The sequence below is a fragment of the Balaenoptera acutorostrata genome, chromosome 20 (assembly GCF_949987535.1).
Source record: "Balaenoptera acutorostrata chromosome 20, mBalAcu1.1, whole genome shotgun sequence".
Taxonomy (NCBI): domain Eukaryota; kingdom Metazoa; phylum Chordata; class Mammalia; order Artiodactyla; family Balaenopteridae; genus Balaenoptera; species Balaenoptera acutorostrata.
In genome coordinates this window covers 24,929,977-24,949,025 of record NC_080083.1, presented here as the reverse complement: position 1 = coordinate 24,949,025, position 19,049 = coordinate 24,929,977, and the positions used below count along the sequence as shown (strand labels likewise).

At 37.3% G+C, this 19,049-nt stretch overlaps 1 protein-coding gene across 4 annotated transcripts in view; it reads left to right on the top strand.

The window, feature by feature from the left end:
* The window catches only part of RPS6KB1 (ribosomal protein S6 kinase B1), a 36,298-nt gene that overhangs the window by 14,804 nt on the left and 2,445 nt on the right, over positions 1-19,049 (top strand). For 2 of the 4 annotated variants that reach the window (XM_007190281.2, XM_007190279.2), the window contains exons 5-14: positions 5,020-5,167; positions 7,236-7,293; positions 8,742-8,842; positions 10,998-11,088; positions 11,269-11,359; positions 11,871-11,978; positions 12,276-12,338; positions 12,533-12,610; positions 15,481-15,588; positions 18,838-18,950. In XM_007190281.2, the coding sequence (XP_007190343.1) occupies positions 5,020-5,167; positions 7,236-7,293; positions 8,742-8,842; positions 10,998-11,088; positions 11,269-11,359; positions 11,871-11,978; positions 12,276-12,338; positions 12,533-12,610; positions 15,481-15,588; positions 18,838-18,950 (959 nt within the window). Of the gene's footprint in view, positions 1-5,019; positions 5,168-7,235; positions 7,294-7,926; positions 8,150-8,741; positions 8,843-10,997; positions 11,089-11,268; positions 11,360-11,870; positions 11,979-12,275; positions 12,339-12,532; positions 12,611-15,480; positions 15,589-18,837; positions 18,951-19,049 lie in introns of those variants that run through there. The other 2 variants (XM_007190280.3, XM_057536687.1) reach the window with 2 other exon arrangements.

The following is a 19,049-nucleotide window of genomic DNA, read 5'->3' as shown; positions in this document are numbered from 1 at the left end:
CTACTTTCTTATCTTTTATCAGTCTTTTTTCCCCCACTCCCAAGTCTTATTGCCCTAGTGTCTTCCATGTCCTTGTACTAAATAAGTAATCAATTGCCTAGCCTTCTAATTCCTTGTTGATCCCAACTCCGTCAGCATTCACCTCCATTCCACTTCACCAGCCCCCGCAGCTGTATCCTCCACCCCTGAAACATTGGACTGTAATAGAGCAGTAACATTCTCACTTATTTATTCCCACAATGCCTGGTCTTTGGCCCTAAGCCCTTTTAGTGCTTTGATGTTTCTGTTTTTTCTTCAAGTTCTTAGGCCCGTTCTAATTTCAGTTTATTCCTAATCTAGCCTAATCAACATGATCTGCCACTTCAGTCACCTGCTATCCCATTGACCTTATGTTCAGGAAAGTTCTAATCTAATCAGTTTATTTGTTAATGCTCCTTTATTCCTGTATCTCAGTTACTGAACATCACTGGCAGAAATCACACAAACTTTTAAATGGCTACTGGGACAAATTTGTAGTCCTGAACTCATGTGGACGCTTAGGACTCACCAAATGTCCCTAGACAACTCCTTCCATTCTCTACAACTATTAGAGCCTTTACTATCAGTCCAACTATTCTTTTTTTAGCAGACTGCCTCTCTTTCTATTTGAGGCTCTCAGATATGATTCCCTTCAACTTCCTGTTCTAATCCTTGTCCCCAGTACCATATTGTCTACATTTTCACCTGTCTTTACTTCCCTCTCTACAGGCTTAGTGGGAGATGTGTTCCTCCTTCTTTCCAAGGCTAAACCCTCTCTTTATGTTTTGGATCCCATCAGTTTCTGCCTGTTCAGGGTCTTTGTCACTTCTGCCTCTTTTTTCCATAAATATATTCATGTCTTTGCCATATTTAGAAAACAAATCCTTTCCTCACTCAAGGTCTACTGTAGCTTCCAGTCTCTGCCTTTAATAGCTGAATTTCTTGAGAAGTCATGTTTTATTATTTTTTTCACTCACTATATTTTGACTTCACAACTCTATTTTGATGAAATGCTTGTCCCCTACATCACCAGTGATCTCCTAATTGCTGAATCCAGTGGTCTTTACTTAACTCATCCTTAATTTACCTCTCTGTTAAATTGAAGCTATTGACCACAGCATTTTGAAACTCTGCTCCCTTGACTTCTATGATTCTTCTTTACTATTTCTTCATCTTCTCTTCTTGGCCTCTTCTCAGACTTTCTCAAAATTATTTATTTAAAAAATTCAAACCTCCTGAACAGTTAAAAAATAATGTATCTTTGAAATTTTTCAAACTTTCCAAAGAGTTACAAGAATAGTACAGTGATAACCAATTGTTAAGTTTGCCATATTTTCTTTGTCTGCCCCTCCCTCAGTTTCTCCTCTCTCAGTATGTATGTGTGTGTATATTCAAAGTTTTAATTTTTTTGGTGTACAATTTGAAAGTTATTTGTAGACATGGCACTTCGCCCTTAAATTCTTTAGTATGTATCTCTGAAGAATAAGGGCATTACATACATAACTACAATGTAATTGTCACATTTGGGAAATTTAACATTGATATACTATACTGTTTTCTAATACATTGTCCATACTCAGACTTCCCCAGTTGTGTCAATAATCTCCTTTATAGCTATTTTGTTTTGTTTTTAACATCCAGGATTTAATCAAGGGTCACACATTGCATTGAGTAGTCCTGTGTCTTTAGTTTCCTTTACTGTAGAGTACTGTGTCTTTAGTTTCTTTTACTTTAGTTTCCTTTACTTTTTTGTCATTCATGACGTTGACATTTTTTGAAGAATCTGGGCCATTTGTTTTGCCGAATATCCCTAATTTGGATATGGTTCATTGTTTCCTCATGAAAACACTTAAATTTTAAATTTAGGTTAAATGCTTTCTGCAGGAATATTTTACAGGAGCATTGTGTCCTCAGTGCATGGGCTCAGGAAGCACATAATGTTAGTCTGTCTCATTATTTGGTGAGACTGAGTTTGATCACTTTGTTAAGGTGGTGTCCACCAAACTTCCCATTTTACTGATAGCTTTTTCCCTCTGTAATTATAAAGTATCTATGGAATGAAAGAGATTGTGTTAATATTGTGTCCTAATAATCTTCTACACCCAATGGTTTTATTATCCATTGTTTCTTAGCCAAATCAGATAATACTCTGGTGATTATAAAATGGAGACTTTTCTATTTTTATCATTTTTTTCTATATTGTCATTCTTCTGTAAAGAAGAGCTTTTCATACTTGCTTTTTTAAATTTAATTTTTTAAAATAGTACAGACATTTTTTCAGTGTGTTATCCATTTCTTTCATTATTCAAATTTTGGTCCACAGATTTTCCCAGGTTTTGCTAGAGAGAGCTCTATTAAGATGGCTTCTGTGTCCTCTCAACATATACCCTTGTTAGTTTTTGAGCAGTTCCTTACTTTCTGTATAATAGCGTGCTCCAGGTTTACCTTGCACTTTCCCTGACCCTGGCCTAGAACCATCTGATTCTCCATGGAACCCTGGTTTTTTTGGTAGAGAAACCAAGATCTGGGTGCCAAGCTATACTTTTTGCTACTGAAGTCTCATTGTTTCTGGCTTTTTCAGTACACAGAGCTAGGAAGTTTTGTTTTTGTTTTAAATCATGGCTTCATATTGATATTCCTAATTTCAGTCCAATTCCGTAGGGTACTTCTTTCCTCAGCCTACATTTGCATCTCTTTTTCCACAGTGAGAAAAGCCTGGTAACAACGTCAGTACATTTACTTATTTGCTTAGTTGTACAATATATGCAGAATAGTTTGAGAATTATAATACCAATACTATGAGTAGCTACAAACCTACTAAGTGTGGTTTAAGATTTTTTTGCAATTTTTGTTATGCTTACATATATGTCACTAAGAATGTTCAGTGTAAGGTTATTTAAATATCTTTTTTTTCCTTTTGTGGTAAAATTATCAAAGTAATAGTCAATTAAATTTATGTATTTCTGTTGTATTCAATTTTATTTCCCTCCCCCATCCAGATTTAATTTTATTTTTGAAATGTATGAAACATTAACATGGTTCAGAATTTAATAATCACAATAATGATATTTGATTTAGGTAAGAAAAGAAATGAATGATAAAACCCTTCAGGTTTTACTCAGAGGTCCCATTCCCTTTCCTGCCTTTCCACTGTCATTAGCTTTTTTTTTTTTTTTTTTAAATAGGTTTCTTGTTGGGATGTTTTATGTTATGTTATGTTATGTTATTTTTTTGGCCACGCCACATGGCATGTGGGATCTTAGTTCCCCAACCAAGGATCGGACCTGGGCCCTTGGCAGTGAGAGCGCCGAGTCCTGACCACTGGACCGCCAGGGAATTCCCTGTATCATTAGCTTTTGGCTTAATTTAGTTGTGCTCATTATTGCAGATATAAGCATGTACCTATTATATACATTCTTATTTCCACTTTTACACAAAAGGTAGCATACTACGTATACTGCTGTGCCATGTGTGCTCTTCTGCACCTCGCTTTCAGAGATGTTCCCCATTCTTTTTACAGCTTTTTTTACGCAGGGTTTTCAGGCAGTATCCTATGCATGGGCGTTTAGGTTGTTTCTAATGTTTCACTTTTACAAATAATACTGCAACTAATGACCACGTATATATGCTTTTTCATGTTACTGGAGGTGTACAAGAACTTAGAATTTAAGACTTAGCATGTCCAAAGCCATATATCATTTTCCCAAAACTTTTTTCTTTGTTTCCATTTCCTGTTATTGAATGATACCATTACTTACACAGAAACCATGGTATCATCATTTCTTCTCATATCTCATTAGTCAGCGAGTGCTAATGATGCACTTTTCCCCTTTTTTTCCCCACCTTCATTTTCTTAGTTACAGGTTTTACTTCTTGCTTAGTTTACTAGCCTTCTAACTGGTGTAATTTCTTCCCTAAAACTTCACACTGCTACTTGAACTGTCTTTCTTAAAGCCAAAGGTTATTCATTTACCTTACCTCAGCATTTCTCCTCTGCCTCTAAAATAAGATTCAAATGCCTTTGCCTAGATGCCCAGGCCTTCCATTTCCTATATGTCCAGCCTAATACATGTCCTAACCACTTCTAACCATACTGAACTACTTATAGATCCTCTAGACATGTCCTGTCCTGTCAAGTCTCTTTTGCACTGGGAATGCCTTTTTTTTTTTTTTTTTTTTTTACCCTCTACATTTCATCTTTTTTTTTTTTTATAGATTTTACTTTTTAAAAAAAAAAAAGTATTTGTTTATTTATTTATTTATGGCTGTGTTGGGTCTTCGTTTCTGTGCGAGGGCTTTCTCTAGTTGTGGCAAGCAGGGGCCACTCTTCATCGCGGTACGCGGGCCTCTCGCTATCGTGGCCTCTTGTTGTGGAGCACAGGCTCCAGATGCGCAGGTTCAGTAATTGTGGCTCACGGGCCTAGTTGCTCCGCGGCACGTGGGATCTTCCCAGACTAGGGCTCGAACCCGTGTGCCCTGCATTGGCAGGCAGATTCTCAACCACTGCGCCACCAGGGAAGTCCTACATTTCATCTTAATAACTTTTTATGATACAGCTTAGGTATCTCCACCTCCAGGAAGACTTCTTGCCAGGTCAGATGTAGTTCCCATGGCACCTTGTGCTTAGCTCCATTGACTCATCTCTCTTCCCTGGGACTTTGGGCTCCTGTGGGCTAGAGACTCCTTCTGTTGGTTCTGCTTTCTTGTTAAGAGCCTATAAAATAGTAGACATTCAACAGTTAGTGAATATATGAATAAATTTGATCTGTTTACATTAAAACAGATTATTTAGGTTTTCATTTACATGTTTACTACAAAAAATCCAAATAGTGCAGATGTATATAAGAAGTGAATGTCTTCCATTACCCCTATCTCAGTCTCCAGTGGGAACTATGATTAATAGTTTAATGTTGGCAAGAAAAGCACAAAATAGATTTTCCAGTTACTATAGAATAAAAATGTCTACTACTTTGTTCTTATAGATCATCTCTTTTCCTTTAGGCAATGATAGTAAGAAATGCTAAAGATACAGCTCATACAAAAGCAGAACGGAATATTCTGGAGGAAGTAAAGCATCCCTTCATTGTGGATTTAATTTATGCCTTTCAGACTGGTGGAAAACTCTACCTCATCCTTGAGTATCTCAGCGGTCAGTACACAGCTTGGTGTAATTATTTGCATTAGCTCCAGAAACTTGGTCAAAACATTTTTTTCCAATAGAAAAATGCTTTTTCCCAACGTGACCAAATAGTTCTTAAAATTGACAAATACATTGACATAAGGAATTCAGATGTGACGAAATGTTTCTTTTTGCACACAAATGTGAAGGAAACTTTAAAGGTTAAGTCTTTTTCCCCATCTGTAATATTTTATCTTAATCCCATTGTAATCAATTAAAATAGCAAACAGCTAATTGATAGCCATCAAATTGACTACACTTGGGTAAGATAATATAATTCAAATAAACCACTGATTTATTTTTTTCTAAACTGACATGGAAAACTTAGAGTGTTGTTTAAGGTAATGAGTATTTTTGGTATTGCATCTTTAAACAGAAGAGTTTTTTGTTTAATGTAGTCTTATTGATAGATTTTGCAGTTTACATTGGAAATCACCCACCATTCCCAGGGCTTACCCCCTCCTAGGAATTTGTGGCACCCCATAGCATTTCAAGATCACAGGTATCTATTTCCAGCAAACACTTGAGTTTTCTGAAAAACAGATTTCACAATAGCCTGTAACATGGAACAGAAAGTTGCAGAGTTTAGTCACTTTTTTGTGACTGTTGTTTTTTTCTTGTACCTTTATTTTAACATAGTTTCAGATTTCCACAAAAAAGTTGTAAGAACAGGACAAAGAATTCCCAAGTACTCTTCACCTAGATTCCCCAAGTGTTATCATTTTACCACATTGTTTTGTTTCATCATTCTCTTTCTCTCCCTCTCTGTATATGTACGTGTGTATATAGATGTATATATACACACATATATGTGTATATATATTCATAATTTTTTTCCTGAACTATTTAAGAGAGTGTCACAGACATGATTTCCCTTTACCCCTAAATACTTCAATGTATATTTTTCTGAAATTAACGACAGTATCTTACATAACTGTACTAAAATTATCAAAATAGGATATTAACATTAATACAATAATCTCTCTCAGTTTCCTTTAATCTGGAACAGTTCCTCAGTCTTTCTTTGTCTTTCATGACCTTGACATTTTTGAAAAGTACAGTCTAGTTACTTTGTAGAATGCATCAATTTGGGCTTATATGGTGTTTCCTCAGGATTAGATTCAGGTTATGCATTTTTGGGAGGACCATCGAAGTGACATTGTATCCTTCTCTGTGTATCAGAGCAAGAGGTACATGATATTTGTATCTTTGTTCCATTACTGTTGATGTTAACTTTGATCATATGTATAAGGTGATGTCTGCCAGTTTTTTTTTTCTGGTGAAATTTTCCTTTTGTAATTAGTAAGTATCTTGAGGAGATACTTTGAAATTATTTAAATATCTCATCTCTCATCAAGCTTTCACATACAGTTTTAGCATCCATTGATTCTTGCCTGAAACAATTAACTATGATGATTGCCAGGTGATTTTTCTTATTCCGTCATGGCTTCTTCATTTATTATTGGCCTTCTGCTGTAACGAAGAGCTTTCCATTTATCTATTCACTGATTTACATCATTGTGGACTCATGGATTCTAAGATTTTTCAGTAGGATATCACACTTTATTATCATTGTTTATTTTGATATTCAAATAGTGCCATACTATTTACAAGGACATTGCCAAATTCATGCAGTTTAAGAGTTCTAAAAATGTGGAATATGGGCATTCACTAATTTGCAAGGATGGTTTAATTACATACTAACATTTTTCTGTATGCCGGTAAAATGTTAGAGAAGCTTTAATCAAGATTTTTTTTTTAACCGCAGGTCTGGAATCTGTAAATATTTTGAAGTTTATAGATGTAAAACCTAGAATTCCAAAACTTGTATATTTCACATAAGAATAAGAACACTGCTAAAAATGGAATCCTGAGGACTTAGTTTTAAACCTGTAATTTTTAGGATCTCTTTTTTATTTTTAAAGGGTTGATGTCTTTTAATTATGGCTAAAAGGAAAGCACAAACCCTCTCATTAGAAATGGATTGTTGGAAAAAAAAGATTGTTTTGTTTCTAATGTCTTTTTCTTTTCTTTACAGGAGGAGAATTATTTATGCAGTTAGAAAGAGAAGGAATATTTATGGAAGACACAGCCTGGTAAGTGAAATTTTTGTGGTTGTATAGATTCAGGTAATAATTCATATAATTAAAAGCAAAATCCTGGTCCCACTGCGGGCAGCCAGATGATTCAATAAATTGTTCTGGAGCCAGTTGGTCACTCAGGACTCTAAGAGGGAGAAGCAGCTTTGGGACTTGGCAGCTATTGGAGGTCACATCATTCCTTTGCCCCCAGGCTTTGGGTGGAACGTTCTTCACACCAGTTCCTAACAGAACCATTCTCACTGGGGCTTTCTTTCCTTGAATTGGTAAGCTGCCTGCCTTGGCTCTGGGTGAGTGTGGTTTTCCAGTGAAACTTTATGTGTGGAGCAATGGAAAGTATCAGAAATCATCTCCTCTTTTTGTAGACTTTCCAGTTCCCAAGGTGCAGTCTTAGGGAGGTGATAAGCCTGCACATTATCATCTGTGGATTGATTCAACGGCCAGGATGGGATCTACCCTCATATTTCTTAAGATGGCATCTGCTTCAAATTAGAAATATACACACCCTTTTGTGAGATGACAGAATTGGGTAACAATAAATCAGTTTATCCTACACATTAATTGAATAGAAAACACTTAAATGTTTTTTCTACCTTAATTACCAAACTGCATTCCATTGTTTAATTTCAGGCCTTTTCTAACACAGAAGCTGCACTTAAGAGCCTTAGGGATGAAGTGCCCTTTTTTGGAGGAGGCTCTCTGAGCCATGTTGGAGGCTGTGTTTGTGGTCCTGCTGGCTGTGAAACTGCCTCAGTCCTCTAGGACACACCCTCTCCATCCTGGAGTAATCTGCAGGATTGCAACATTGTTATGCAGCCAGTATTGCAGTGCCTTGTGCTTTTCGAATCCAGACAGGGTTGACTCAGCCCTTTATTCTTTTGAGGTAGATAAATTTGAGTGTCACACAGTTTATAGTTGTGGGCTGGCTGGCAAGAGGGAGGGCAGATACTGTGGGCATGAGCTGTATATAAATATGCAGCTGTATTAAGTAAGGGATGCGTGGGCTTCTAAGGGTCAGGTTATAAGGTATTTTTGAAACTAAGACTTGATCTCTGAGAATAACAAAGTTCCTGTTTCCTATGGTATTTAAAAATTGGGGGTGGGTGGGAGTGCTTTGATCTGGATGACTATTGGCCTAGTTCCTACATAGACAGAACAAAACACGACCAGTGACAGTTTGGCATATTCTGGACTTCTTTGCAATTTTAGCAGTATGTTCTAATGATGAAATAAAACATTTTATAGTTTCACTAAATGAGTGAAACGTAAATGTCTCCATGCCTTTTGGCAGCATCCTATGCCATCTCTTTTCCCCATACCCACCCCCACTCCCACTAATTTGGTCTTTGGTGCATGTCTATTTCTTTCAAGGAATTTTGCTCCATACATAAACTGCTTTGAGTAGATTACTCTTTTTAATTTTATTAAATCACTTTTGTTTCCAGCTTTTACTTGGCAGAAATCTCCATGGCTTTGGGGCATTTACATCAAAAGGGGATCATCTACAGAGACCTGAAGCCGGAGAATATCATGCTTAATCACCAAGGTGGAGATATACTGTAAACAATTCTATAGTAAATAATCATCTTAAAATCTTCCCACACAGGTCATGGTCATTTTCAAAGCCCCATATTTATGCGTCAGTTATTATACATTCCTCCCTCAGAATTTATAGCATCATATGATACTTGTACTTATGGTTGATGAGATTGAAAGAGAATTGAGGATAACTGGCCACAACTACCTTTTCTGGTTTAATCCTTACTCTTTATAGCTTGTCATTCTTTTGAAATCCTTACATAAAGTGTGGTGAGCCAGAAGCCAGTCCAAATACTAATTTTGGTTGGTTCCTTAAATTGGAAAGTGAATCTTAACTTTATAAATTGAGTTTTCTTTACTGATGAAATACATAAGTATTAGAAGCAATATTTTTTATGATAAATTTTATTAATGCTCTAAAAAAGGAAAGGATTAGAATTGAACCAAAATATTTGATATAACTTTGGAGGTAAAATGTTTAGTAGGCATCAGTTTATTCTTGCTGTCTGCAACAACAACAAACATAAAAATCAGACAGACTAATTAATATTCTGTGCAGCTATAGCTAGAGCAAAGTGAGCCTTGATCATTACTGCATGCTGCTACAGACAGTTCAACTTATGTGAGAGTAATCTGGGCTGGCTAGACTTGGCAATTCACTCACATCCCAAAGGAGCAACCAACCAACTCGGGTATCTGGGGGCTGGTGGCAGCTGCTGATCCTTAGATGTCTATCGAATGATGCAAGAGGTAGTTAATGGTTTTAAATTCTTGTACAGAAAATGGTTTATGGACAACTGATGCCAGAATAAGTGTTTCAGATAGTGGGGGGTTTCTTGCTTTCCTTTCTTTTCCCTTTTTTTTTTTTTTTTTTTTTGGAGAAATGTACTTAACCACATACATCACGGGTATCTATGTATCTCTCTGTCTCCCAGTTCTGCCCCCACTGCCACAAATTTAGATTCTGATTGTGAATTCTAAGGCAAGGAATAGGATAGGGAAGTGACTAGTTAACTTCTTTGATCCATAACCTGAGTGTATCAGGTGGCTCTGTGAAAATAAAGGTCACATTTCTTCTGTGTCAGAGTAAAGTACACACCTACATTTGAGTTAATAGTCCATTGCCTTTTCTTTTCTCGAAATAAACTTGGAACAGTAGGGTCCCTGGGGTTGCTGAACCACTGGATAGCTAATGACAGTTCATTAAAGCTAAACTTGAACTGAGATGTTCTTTGTGTAAGGTGATGAGTTTTTCACTTTCTGGATCAAAGATGATGGTTCTATGCCATATAGCAGTTTCATTTCTTTTTCCAAACTGCATTGGCAGAATAAGCTAACTTATTATAGTGACTAAGACTGTTTTAAGAACTGTCAGGTCACAGTTCGTGGTGATAAGAGCTATATGTTTGAAGTACAGTGTCACACCTTTGTTTAACATGCAGAAGATCTTTTTTATGTTCTGTGTACATAATCCAGACTTCATCAAGTTTTCGCAGGACTTACTTGCTCAGGATGGTAAAGGATTCTTGGTATAGGTAAAGCTAGAGCCTTAGACAAGCTGTTTTTCACCTTTTTCTCATCTTCGTTTTACCTTTACTAGATAGATTATATCATTGGCAAAGATAATTTTTTTTTTTTTTTGGCTGCTTTGGGTGTTCGTTGCTGCGCACAGGCTTTCTCTAGTTGTGGCAAGCGGGGCCTATTCTTCATTGCGGTGCGCGGGCTTCTCATTGCGGTGGCTTCTGTTGTTGCGGAGCATGGGCTCTAGGCACATGGGCTTCAGTAGTTGTGGCACGCGGGCTCAGTAGTTGTGGCTCGTCGGCTCTAGAGTGCAGGCTCAGTAGTTGTGGTGCATGGGCTTAGTTGCTCCGCGGCATGTGGTATCTTCTGGGACCAGGGCTTGAACCCATGTCTCCTGCATTGACAGGCGGATTCTTAACCACTGGCCACCAGGGAAGCCCCGGCAAAGATAATTTTGCCCTACCCTTAAAGGGTTATTTAGCATCCCATTTATGGATGGAACCTTGCTAGTTCTTGATGTCTCAAAAAATAAATTTAAGGCAGAAAAAGTAAAATGGAAGGATAGATTATTGTCTTGTATGATACATTCAAATATTGCACATAGAATTCTCAGAATAACCATTTATAATCTTTCATTGTAGGTCATGTGAAACTAACAGATTTTGGACTATGCAAAGAATCTATTCATGACGGAACAGTCACACACACATTTTGTGGAACAATAGAATACATGTGAGCTGCATGTTCAAAGAAATATTACTGGTTTGGGGATAATAGCTAACTTTTACCTGTTTTAAATAATAGTGTGCTAAATTTTCTGTAGCAGCACTTGGTTCTGTTTGTTTTAAAAATTTTAATTCAGATGATAGGCAAATAATGGATGTTTTAGGCATATTATTTTTCTCTTTATAGGGCCCCTGAAATCTTGATGAGAAGTGGCCACAATCGTGCTGTGGATTGGTGGAGTCTGGGAGCATTAATGTATGACATGCTGACTGGAGCAGTAGGTGCACAGTTAAAAGCTGCATGTATTATGGTCTGTGCTGAGTAGTTGTTAAGTCATTACAGCAAGAGAGCTTTCCTGTGCTTTTTGAAAATGTTACCAATGAAGTTATTTTTAAAAAATCTAACACTACTGATGCTTTATTAGTAGTATTATGGGCCTCTGTACTTTTATAAATATTTTCATTTAGATGATCTATGTCATGGCCTGTGGTCCTGTGAAATAGAGATAAAACAGATACTGCCCTTATTTTATAAATGGAGAAAGTGAAGCATAAAATCAAATGGCTCACCCATTATCACACCAAGTTAATGGTGGCAACCCAGTTCCTTCCAGGACCTTGCTATTGTCTCTGTGCCGTTGCTCAAAAACTACAGGTCTTTAGCAGTCATCCTATATCACAGCATACATTTCTGATCTCTATGCGTAACTAATTCAGGAAATGGATAATTCTGTTATTTAAAATTTGATTTTTTCTATGCTAATTTTTCTCACTCTCTTCCACTCTTAGCCCCCGTTCACTGGGGAGAATAGAAAGAAAACAATTGACAAAATCCTCAAATGTAAACTCAATTTGCCTCCCTACCTCACACAAGAAGCCAGAGATCTGCTTAAAAAGGTAGGGTTCTAAAATAGGCACTCAAATCATAAGCTTCAACTACTAGGATTCAAATAGATAGAACTGAATATACATTTTGACTACAGAATCATACACAGGTGTTGACAAAAAAGCCTACAGTTTTTGCAGGCAAAGGACAAATTTGTTTAAAGATTTTCTTTTTATTCCCAAACAATATTTAGAAGTAATTAATAAATCATACATTTGCAAGGCAAAATACACATGCAAATTCTATAAAGAAAAATAATCAATTTGACTAGGTAAGGTTCATCACTGTGTTTCTTTTCCTCCCTAAAGCTGCTGAAAAGAAATGCTGCTTCTCGTCTTGGAGCTGGTCCTGGGGACGCTGGAGAAGTTCAAGTAGGGATTGGCATGTTTGGTGGTTTGTGGGGAAGATAATGCTATTTTATGTATTTGTGAAGGTTATATGTAGTTGCTTATAAGTATAGCTTATTTTGTGATTGGTAACTTCAAATAGGCTGTTAATTTGTCAGTCCAGTGAAGTCTGTTCCCCTTAACCTTTCTTCCTGCTCTTTTGTTTTGTTCTTCCCCAGGCTCATCCATTCTTCAGACATATTAACTGGGAAGAACTGCTGGCTCGGAAGGTAGAGCCCCCCTTTAAACCTCTGTTGGTATGTATTCATGAAAGCATATAATCTGAGGGACCTGGCACTTTTTTACAATAAGAAAATATCAGACCAGTAAGAAACATTTATATTTATTAATAGTTCAAAAACTTTGGTCTATCCTCTCTTCAGAATCTTTATTCTGTGCAGTTTTTTTTTTAATTAATTTATTTATTTGGTTGCACCGGGTCTTAGTTGCAGGAGGCGGGCTCCAGAGTTGCGGCAGGCGTCTCCTTAGTTGTGGCATGCGAACTCTTAGTTGTGGCATGCATGTGGGATCTAGTTCCCTGACCAGGGATCGAACCCAGGTCCCCTACATTGGGACTGCAGAGTCCTACCCACTGCGCCACCCGGGAAGTCCCTCTGTGCAGTCTTTTCAGGAACTACTGCCAGCAGCAATTGATGGCTATATTAACTAGTTTAAAGTCGGTTGCCTAAGATGATTAAATATCTCAAGTACTTAGGACTTTTGTGTTTTTTTGCTTTGTTTTGTTTTGCTTAACCCAACCCTGTTTTGAATTTGCTTTTCTATAACAAAGTATCACAAACTAGGTGGCTTAAACAGAAATTTATTATGTCACAGTTATAGAGGCTAGAAGTTCGGGATCAAGGTGTCGGCAGGGTTGGTCACTTCTGAAGGCTGTGAGAGAGTGTTTCATGCCTCTCCCCTAGCTTTTGGTGGTTTGCTGGCAATCTTTGGCATTCCTTGGCTTGTAGGCACATCATCCTAGCTCTGCCTTCATGTTCATGTGGCGTTCTCCTTGTGTGTAGATCTGTGTCCATATTTTCCCTTTTTTGTAAGGACACCAGTCACATTGGGTTAGGATCCCTCCCTACTCCAGTATGACCTTATCTTAACTAATTACATCTGTAATGGCCTTCATTCCAAATAAGGTCACATTCTGAGGTACTGGGGGTTAGAACTTCATTATATGACTGTTGGAGGGACATAGTTCAAACCATAACAATATGTTTATGAGTAAATGAGTTAGCGTATTAGTTCTTGTCTTTTTCCCATCAAAATTTGAGAAAAGATAGTTTCTTTTTCTATTTCTTGAGATGATGGTGGAGGAGAAGGAATAGGATAATGATGATGATTATTTGGTCCTGGAGCACAAGGTGACTTGCTTTAAAATTTCAACGTACATAACTGTAAGGATAATTAACCCTCATATACCAACTATCCAGCTTCAAAAATTATTAAGTCATCTTGTTTAAACGTAAACATAACCACCGTGCTATCATCACAACTAAAAAGACGACAGTTTCCCCAATTGTTTCTTTTTTTTCCTGTTGGTTTGTTTCAATAAGGATTCAATCAAGACGTATGTAGTTTGGTTACTATGTCTCTTAGGTCTCTCCATCTATAGATATCCTCTCTCAATTCCTCCTTTGAGGACTTAATGAAGAAACTGGACCATTTGTCCTGTAGGGTTCCTCACATTTTGATTTTGCTGATTTTAACCCCATGTTGTCCTCAGCCATGTTCATCTGTTCCTTGTATTTCTGGAAACTGGTAGTTTAGGTTTAGTTTAGATCTGATTCACATTAAACTTTTGGTACTATATATTTTGATCAGAAGATATGTATACTTACAGTTAAAAAAAAAATGTTAGTGGTCATTGATTATTGCCTATATCAGTGGTTCTCAGCCAGGGTTGATTTGGCAAGGTCAGAGACAAGTTGTCACAACTTAGGGAGGAGTGCTACTGGTACTTAGGGGATAGAGGCCAGAAATGCTGCTAAACATCCTATAATGCACAGGACAACATCCTACAGCAAGAATCATCAGGCCCAAAATGTCAGAAGAGCTAAGGTTGAGAATCTATAGCCTAGTTCCAAGATTTCATTAGGGGTTTGCAAAATTGCCTTACTCTAATACTGTTATTCATTCTTTATTTATTAGGTGGAATTGTTCTGTGAAAAGATACTCTTGTATCAGTTGTTTGGTTACCTGAGATGCAGTTTATACAGGAAAGGCAGGATAAATGTTTCTTTCCCAGTTTGCAAAATAATGAATTAGTTCCCTAACATCTTCCAAAATTGACCAATGAATTGTGTGATTTTTTTTTTTAGTATAATTATGAACTCATGCTGTTTAACATATTTGTGTTTCAATTCATTGCAGTTATTTTTATTGATGTTCAGTTTTTCCCATCTTTAGACACTGGGTGCTTCTTTGTATAGGTTCCTGAGTTCTTTTTTTTGGGCCACGCAGCATGCGGGATCTTAGTTCCCCAACTGGGGATGGAACTTGTGCCCCCTGCAGTGGAAGCTTGGAGTCTTAACTGGACTGCCAGGAAAGTCCCGGTTGCTGGGTTCTTTTCACACAACCACATGGTCTGGTGTTGTACCAGAGAGAGGAAATTAAAGAAACAGATCTGGTGGTTAGATCTGGGTGATAATATTCCTCCACAAGAAAATATACTCATGCAGAGTAGAATATTACTTTTGCTCCTTGAGAAATTTAAAGGAATGAAATATGGTATGGGAAGAAACTTTAACTAGAGCATATTATGTGCTTTGTGTTTAAACTCTGCTTCAAGTTTATTACAAATTTGCCAACTGCGCAAATTGTCTCTAAAAAGGGATTTCACCAGTGGGCTAGCCACACTGAAGCTTTGTGAGAAGGGAAGATATTCAGATTTTTAATAGGAATGATAACTGTGTACTAAAGATGTAGTTTGACCTTTGATACTTTCCACCTGTATTTATTTTTCAATCTGTGCCTGCTAAGGCTATTTTGCTACTTTATTACAGTCAAACCCTGAGAAAAGAGGTCTATCTAGCGCCTTCTCTAATGTGTGTAATGCATTTGATTGATATGTATAATGTAGTCTGTTCACCATTTTCTAATCATTTTGTTTTTTATAAAGCAATCTGAAGAGGATGTGAGTCAGTTTGATTCAAAGTTTACACGTCAGACACCTGTTGACAGCCCAGATGACTCAACTCTCAGTGAAAGTGCCAACCAGGTCTTTCTGGTAAGTGAAAGAATTTCTGATGTAGCCATGGGAAATTTAAGTATGAGGATGGGCCCTTTTCAGTAAGAAACGCCTTTTTAATAAGAAAATTTCAGTTTGCTTGCTTTAGAGTTCATGCAGATAACCTGAGGTGCTTTTTTTTTTAAAAGTTATCCCCTTATAACTTGTTGATAAGTTAGAAAACTCATTCTCATAATCCAGCATTCCATTTTAGCAATTAGAGTCAGAGTATATGATTCCTTTTTTTGAATAGCCCACTGACTTAAAATGTTTGGCTCAGCATCTGAACTGAAGTCCACACAGTCATAGCAGTAGAAGAAGAGCTCATAGTAACTATTTTATTCCTGAAACAGCTAAAGATTTTTTTGTCTGTAGGGGATTTTTAACCTGTTGATTGTGAATATTTGACATCAAAATATATTGGTTCATATGTGATTGTAAGCAAATTAATCCTAAGGAGGAGGTATCTGTATTGATTTATACCTTGTCTCCTCAGACAAAAAAACAGAATTTTAGATTTTGATTAACAGAAATGATAGGTTTATATCTGATGACCATCATTGCATATTATTTGCCTAGTACTTATTTTATTACTATAATTACATGTCATGTGAATATCTACCCGATTTTATATCATTTGTTTCCTTTGTCATTTGTCATTAACCTTTGTCATTTCTTTTTGGATTATCCCTAGGGAGAATAGAATATGGGGAAAGTAATCATTTGGAAGTTTTTTTTCCTTCCTTATTTGTTTCTGAGTTCACTGGATTTGTCACTAACTTAATTTTCAAACTTTTTTTAAAAAATAATGCTCTCAGTATAACACACCACAGTAGTGTTGTATCTTTGGGGGTGGAGGGTCAGTTCTAAAGTTAGCATGGAATACAAAAATTGTGTATGGGCAAAATAACAGTTAAGTCACCATAGTACAGTATGCTTTTGAGTAAACAACACTGAATAGTAATAATTCTATAAATGTATGATTATATGGTGATACAAGAACATACATGCAAAATATAATTTTATAGCATTTTAATTATATAAGAGGGAAAGATGAACGCATGTTGTTAAATTTATGTCAGCATGATGCAAAGTTACTGTATCCCCCTTAGTACAATCTCTTATCAGTTAGGGAAGTAGGCATGATTCATTTTAATTGTGTCATTGCTTTCTTTTTTTCTCTCATGATGTGGAATTTTGTTTTCTACTGATGTGGAATTTACACCTTTGATTTAACATACAGACCTTTTCTTCAACTGGGCATTACAGAGTTTTAGCTAGTTTGACAGTTGTTTTCCCCCATAAAAAAAAAAGTCTAGAAACACCTTACTACAAAGAAATCCAGAGTTGTGGTGGCAAAAGTTATGTATCTAAGCTTTCATTCCATTTAAAGTATTGCTGATCTTTTTATTTGTTTATTTATTTATGGCTGTGTTGGGTCTTAGTTGTGGCACGCAGTATCTTTGTTGAGGCATGCAGTATCTTTCATTGTGGCACACAGGCTCTTCGTTGTGTCATGCAGGCTTTTCTCTAGCTGTGGCGTGCGGGTTTTCTCTTTTCTAGTTGTGGTGCGCAGGTTCCAGGGCACGTGGGCTCTGTAGTTGTGGCGCGCGGGTTCCAGAGTGCAAGGGCTCTGTAGTTTGTGGCACGCAGGCTCTCTAGTTGAGGCGCACAAGCTCAGTAGTTATGGCACGTGGGGTTAGTTGCCCCACGGCATGTGGGATCTTAGTTCCCTGACCAGGGGTTGAACCCTCATCCCCTGCATTGGAAGGCAGATTCTTTACCACTGGACCACCAGGGAAGTCCGTGTTGAGCTTTTCTTAATTACTTAAATTGGCTAGCTAATGAATACAAGAACAATTCATTTGTTAGGTTGTAGCCAGAATTCTGTACACAAAGTGTATCTGTTTTAAAATTAATTTAAAATAGTAACAGCCCACTTATCTGGAGATTGTGGCTGTAGTAACTTCAGTTCGATTAATATTTCAATTCCTATTAGAATTCAAGGAAATTCAAAGATGATTAAGGCACAGTCTGGTCCTCTTGGTAGTTATAGCTTTAGCCCACAAGAACATGTGGGGAAATGGCCTTCGTAGTCCACATGTAGCTGTCACAACAAAGCATATGCTCTACAGAATTGCACCTTACTCTTTAGGACTTCACCCAGAGCCTTATTGAGTCTTTTTATTATAACTCAAATGCCTACTCATAAGTGACAAGAATAATAAATAGAAGGGAAGATAGGTATAGGATTAACTGTTTTTGGGGGTTTTTTAAAATATTTATTTATTTATTTATTTTTGGCTGTGTTGGGTCTCCATTGCTGCGCGTGGACTTTCTCTAGTTGCGGGAAGTGGGGGCTACTCTTCGTTGTGGTGCATGGGCTTCTCATTGCGGTGGCTTCTCTTGTTACAGAGCACGGGCTCTAGGCGCACGGGCTTCAGTAGTTGTGGCACGTGGGCTCAGTAGTTGTGGCTCACGGGCTCTAGAGCGCAGGCTCAGTAGTTATGGCGCACGGGCTTAGTTGCTCCGTGGCATGTGGGATCTTCCTGGACCAGGGATTGAACCTGTATCCCCTGCATTGGCAGGCAGATTCTTATCCACGGCACCACCAGGGAAGCCCAGGATTAACTGTTAAAGGGATAAACATGAACAGCAAGATAAATGACAGCTGGTAGCCTAATAGCAAGGTCCAAGAAAGAACTAAAGCTAACAAAATTGCATTACTGTCTCTTAAAATTAAGTTTTCACAATGCTGACCCTTATTCATCAGGAAAATCTGAATCTATCCATTCATTGGTATAAAACCAGAAAGATCACATGTGCCAAGTTAGAGAATTCTATTTTTACTTTGGCCTAATAATGAGAAACTGTTTGGGGGTGATAATCTTAGTTGCTTATATGCATGTGGCTAGAAACACTAGAATTTCTTTGCATTTATCTTCGTATTTAACATCTTAATGTAGAGCCTACATTTTCCTGTTTTGTTCTACTCCTTTCAGTAGAGTGAAATTTTGTTTGCTGGCATATGGGGCTCAATAGAATTCTGCTCTCTGGAGGTCTGTGCCTCAAGAAATGACTGGAAAGAAGGTAACGGGGTGTGAAACGAGATTGAGGAGATTGGATAATATCCACATTGGTGACTTTAGGTGTACATCATTGCCCTGGTGTGTCAGAGACTGAACCACCACATTTTCTTGACATATATGACAGAATCCTATTCCGTAGTCCACCGTTACTGTCTTTCAGGGTTTTACGTATGTGGCTCCATCTGTACTTGAAAGCGTGAAAGAAAAGTTTTCCTTTGAACCAAAAATCCGGTCACCTCGAAGATTTATTGGCAGCCCACGGACACCTGTCAGGTATTCAGACTTTGTTATTCTTTTTTTTAACCTGGAAGAGCATTGCTTAAGAAATTTATGCCAAGTTACATAAATGGAAGATCTGTCATTCTCTTTGAC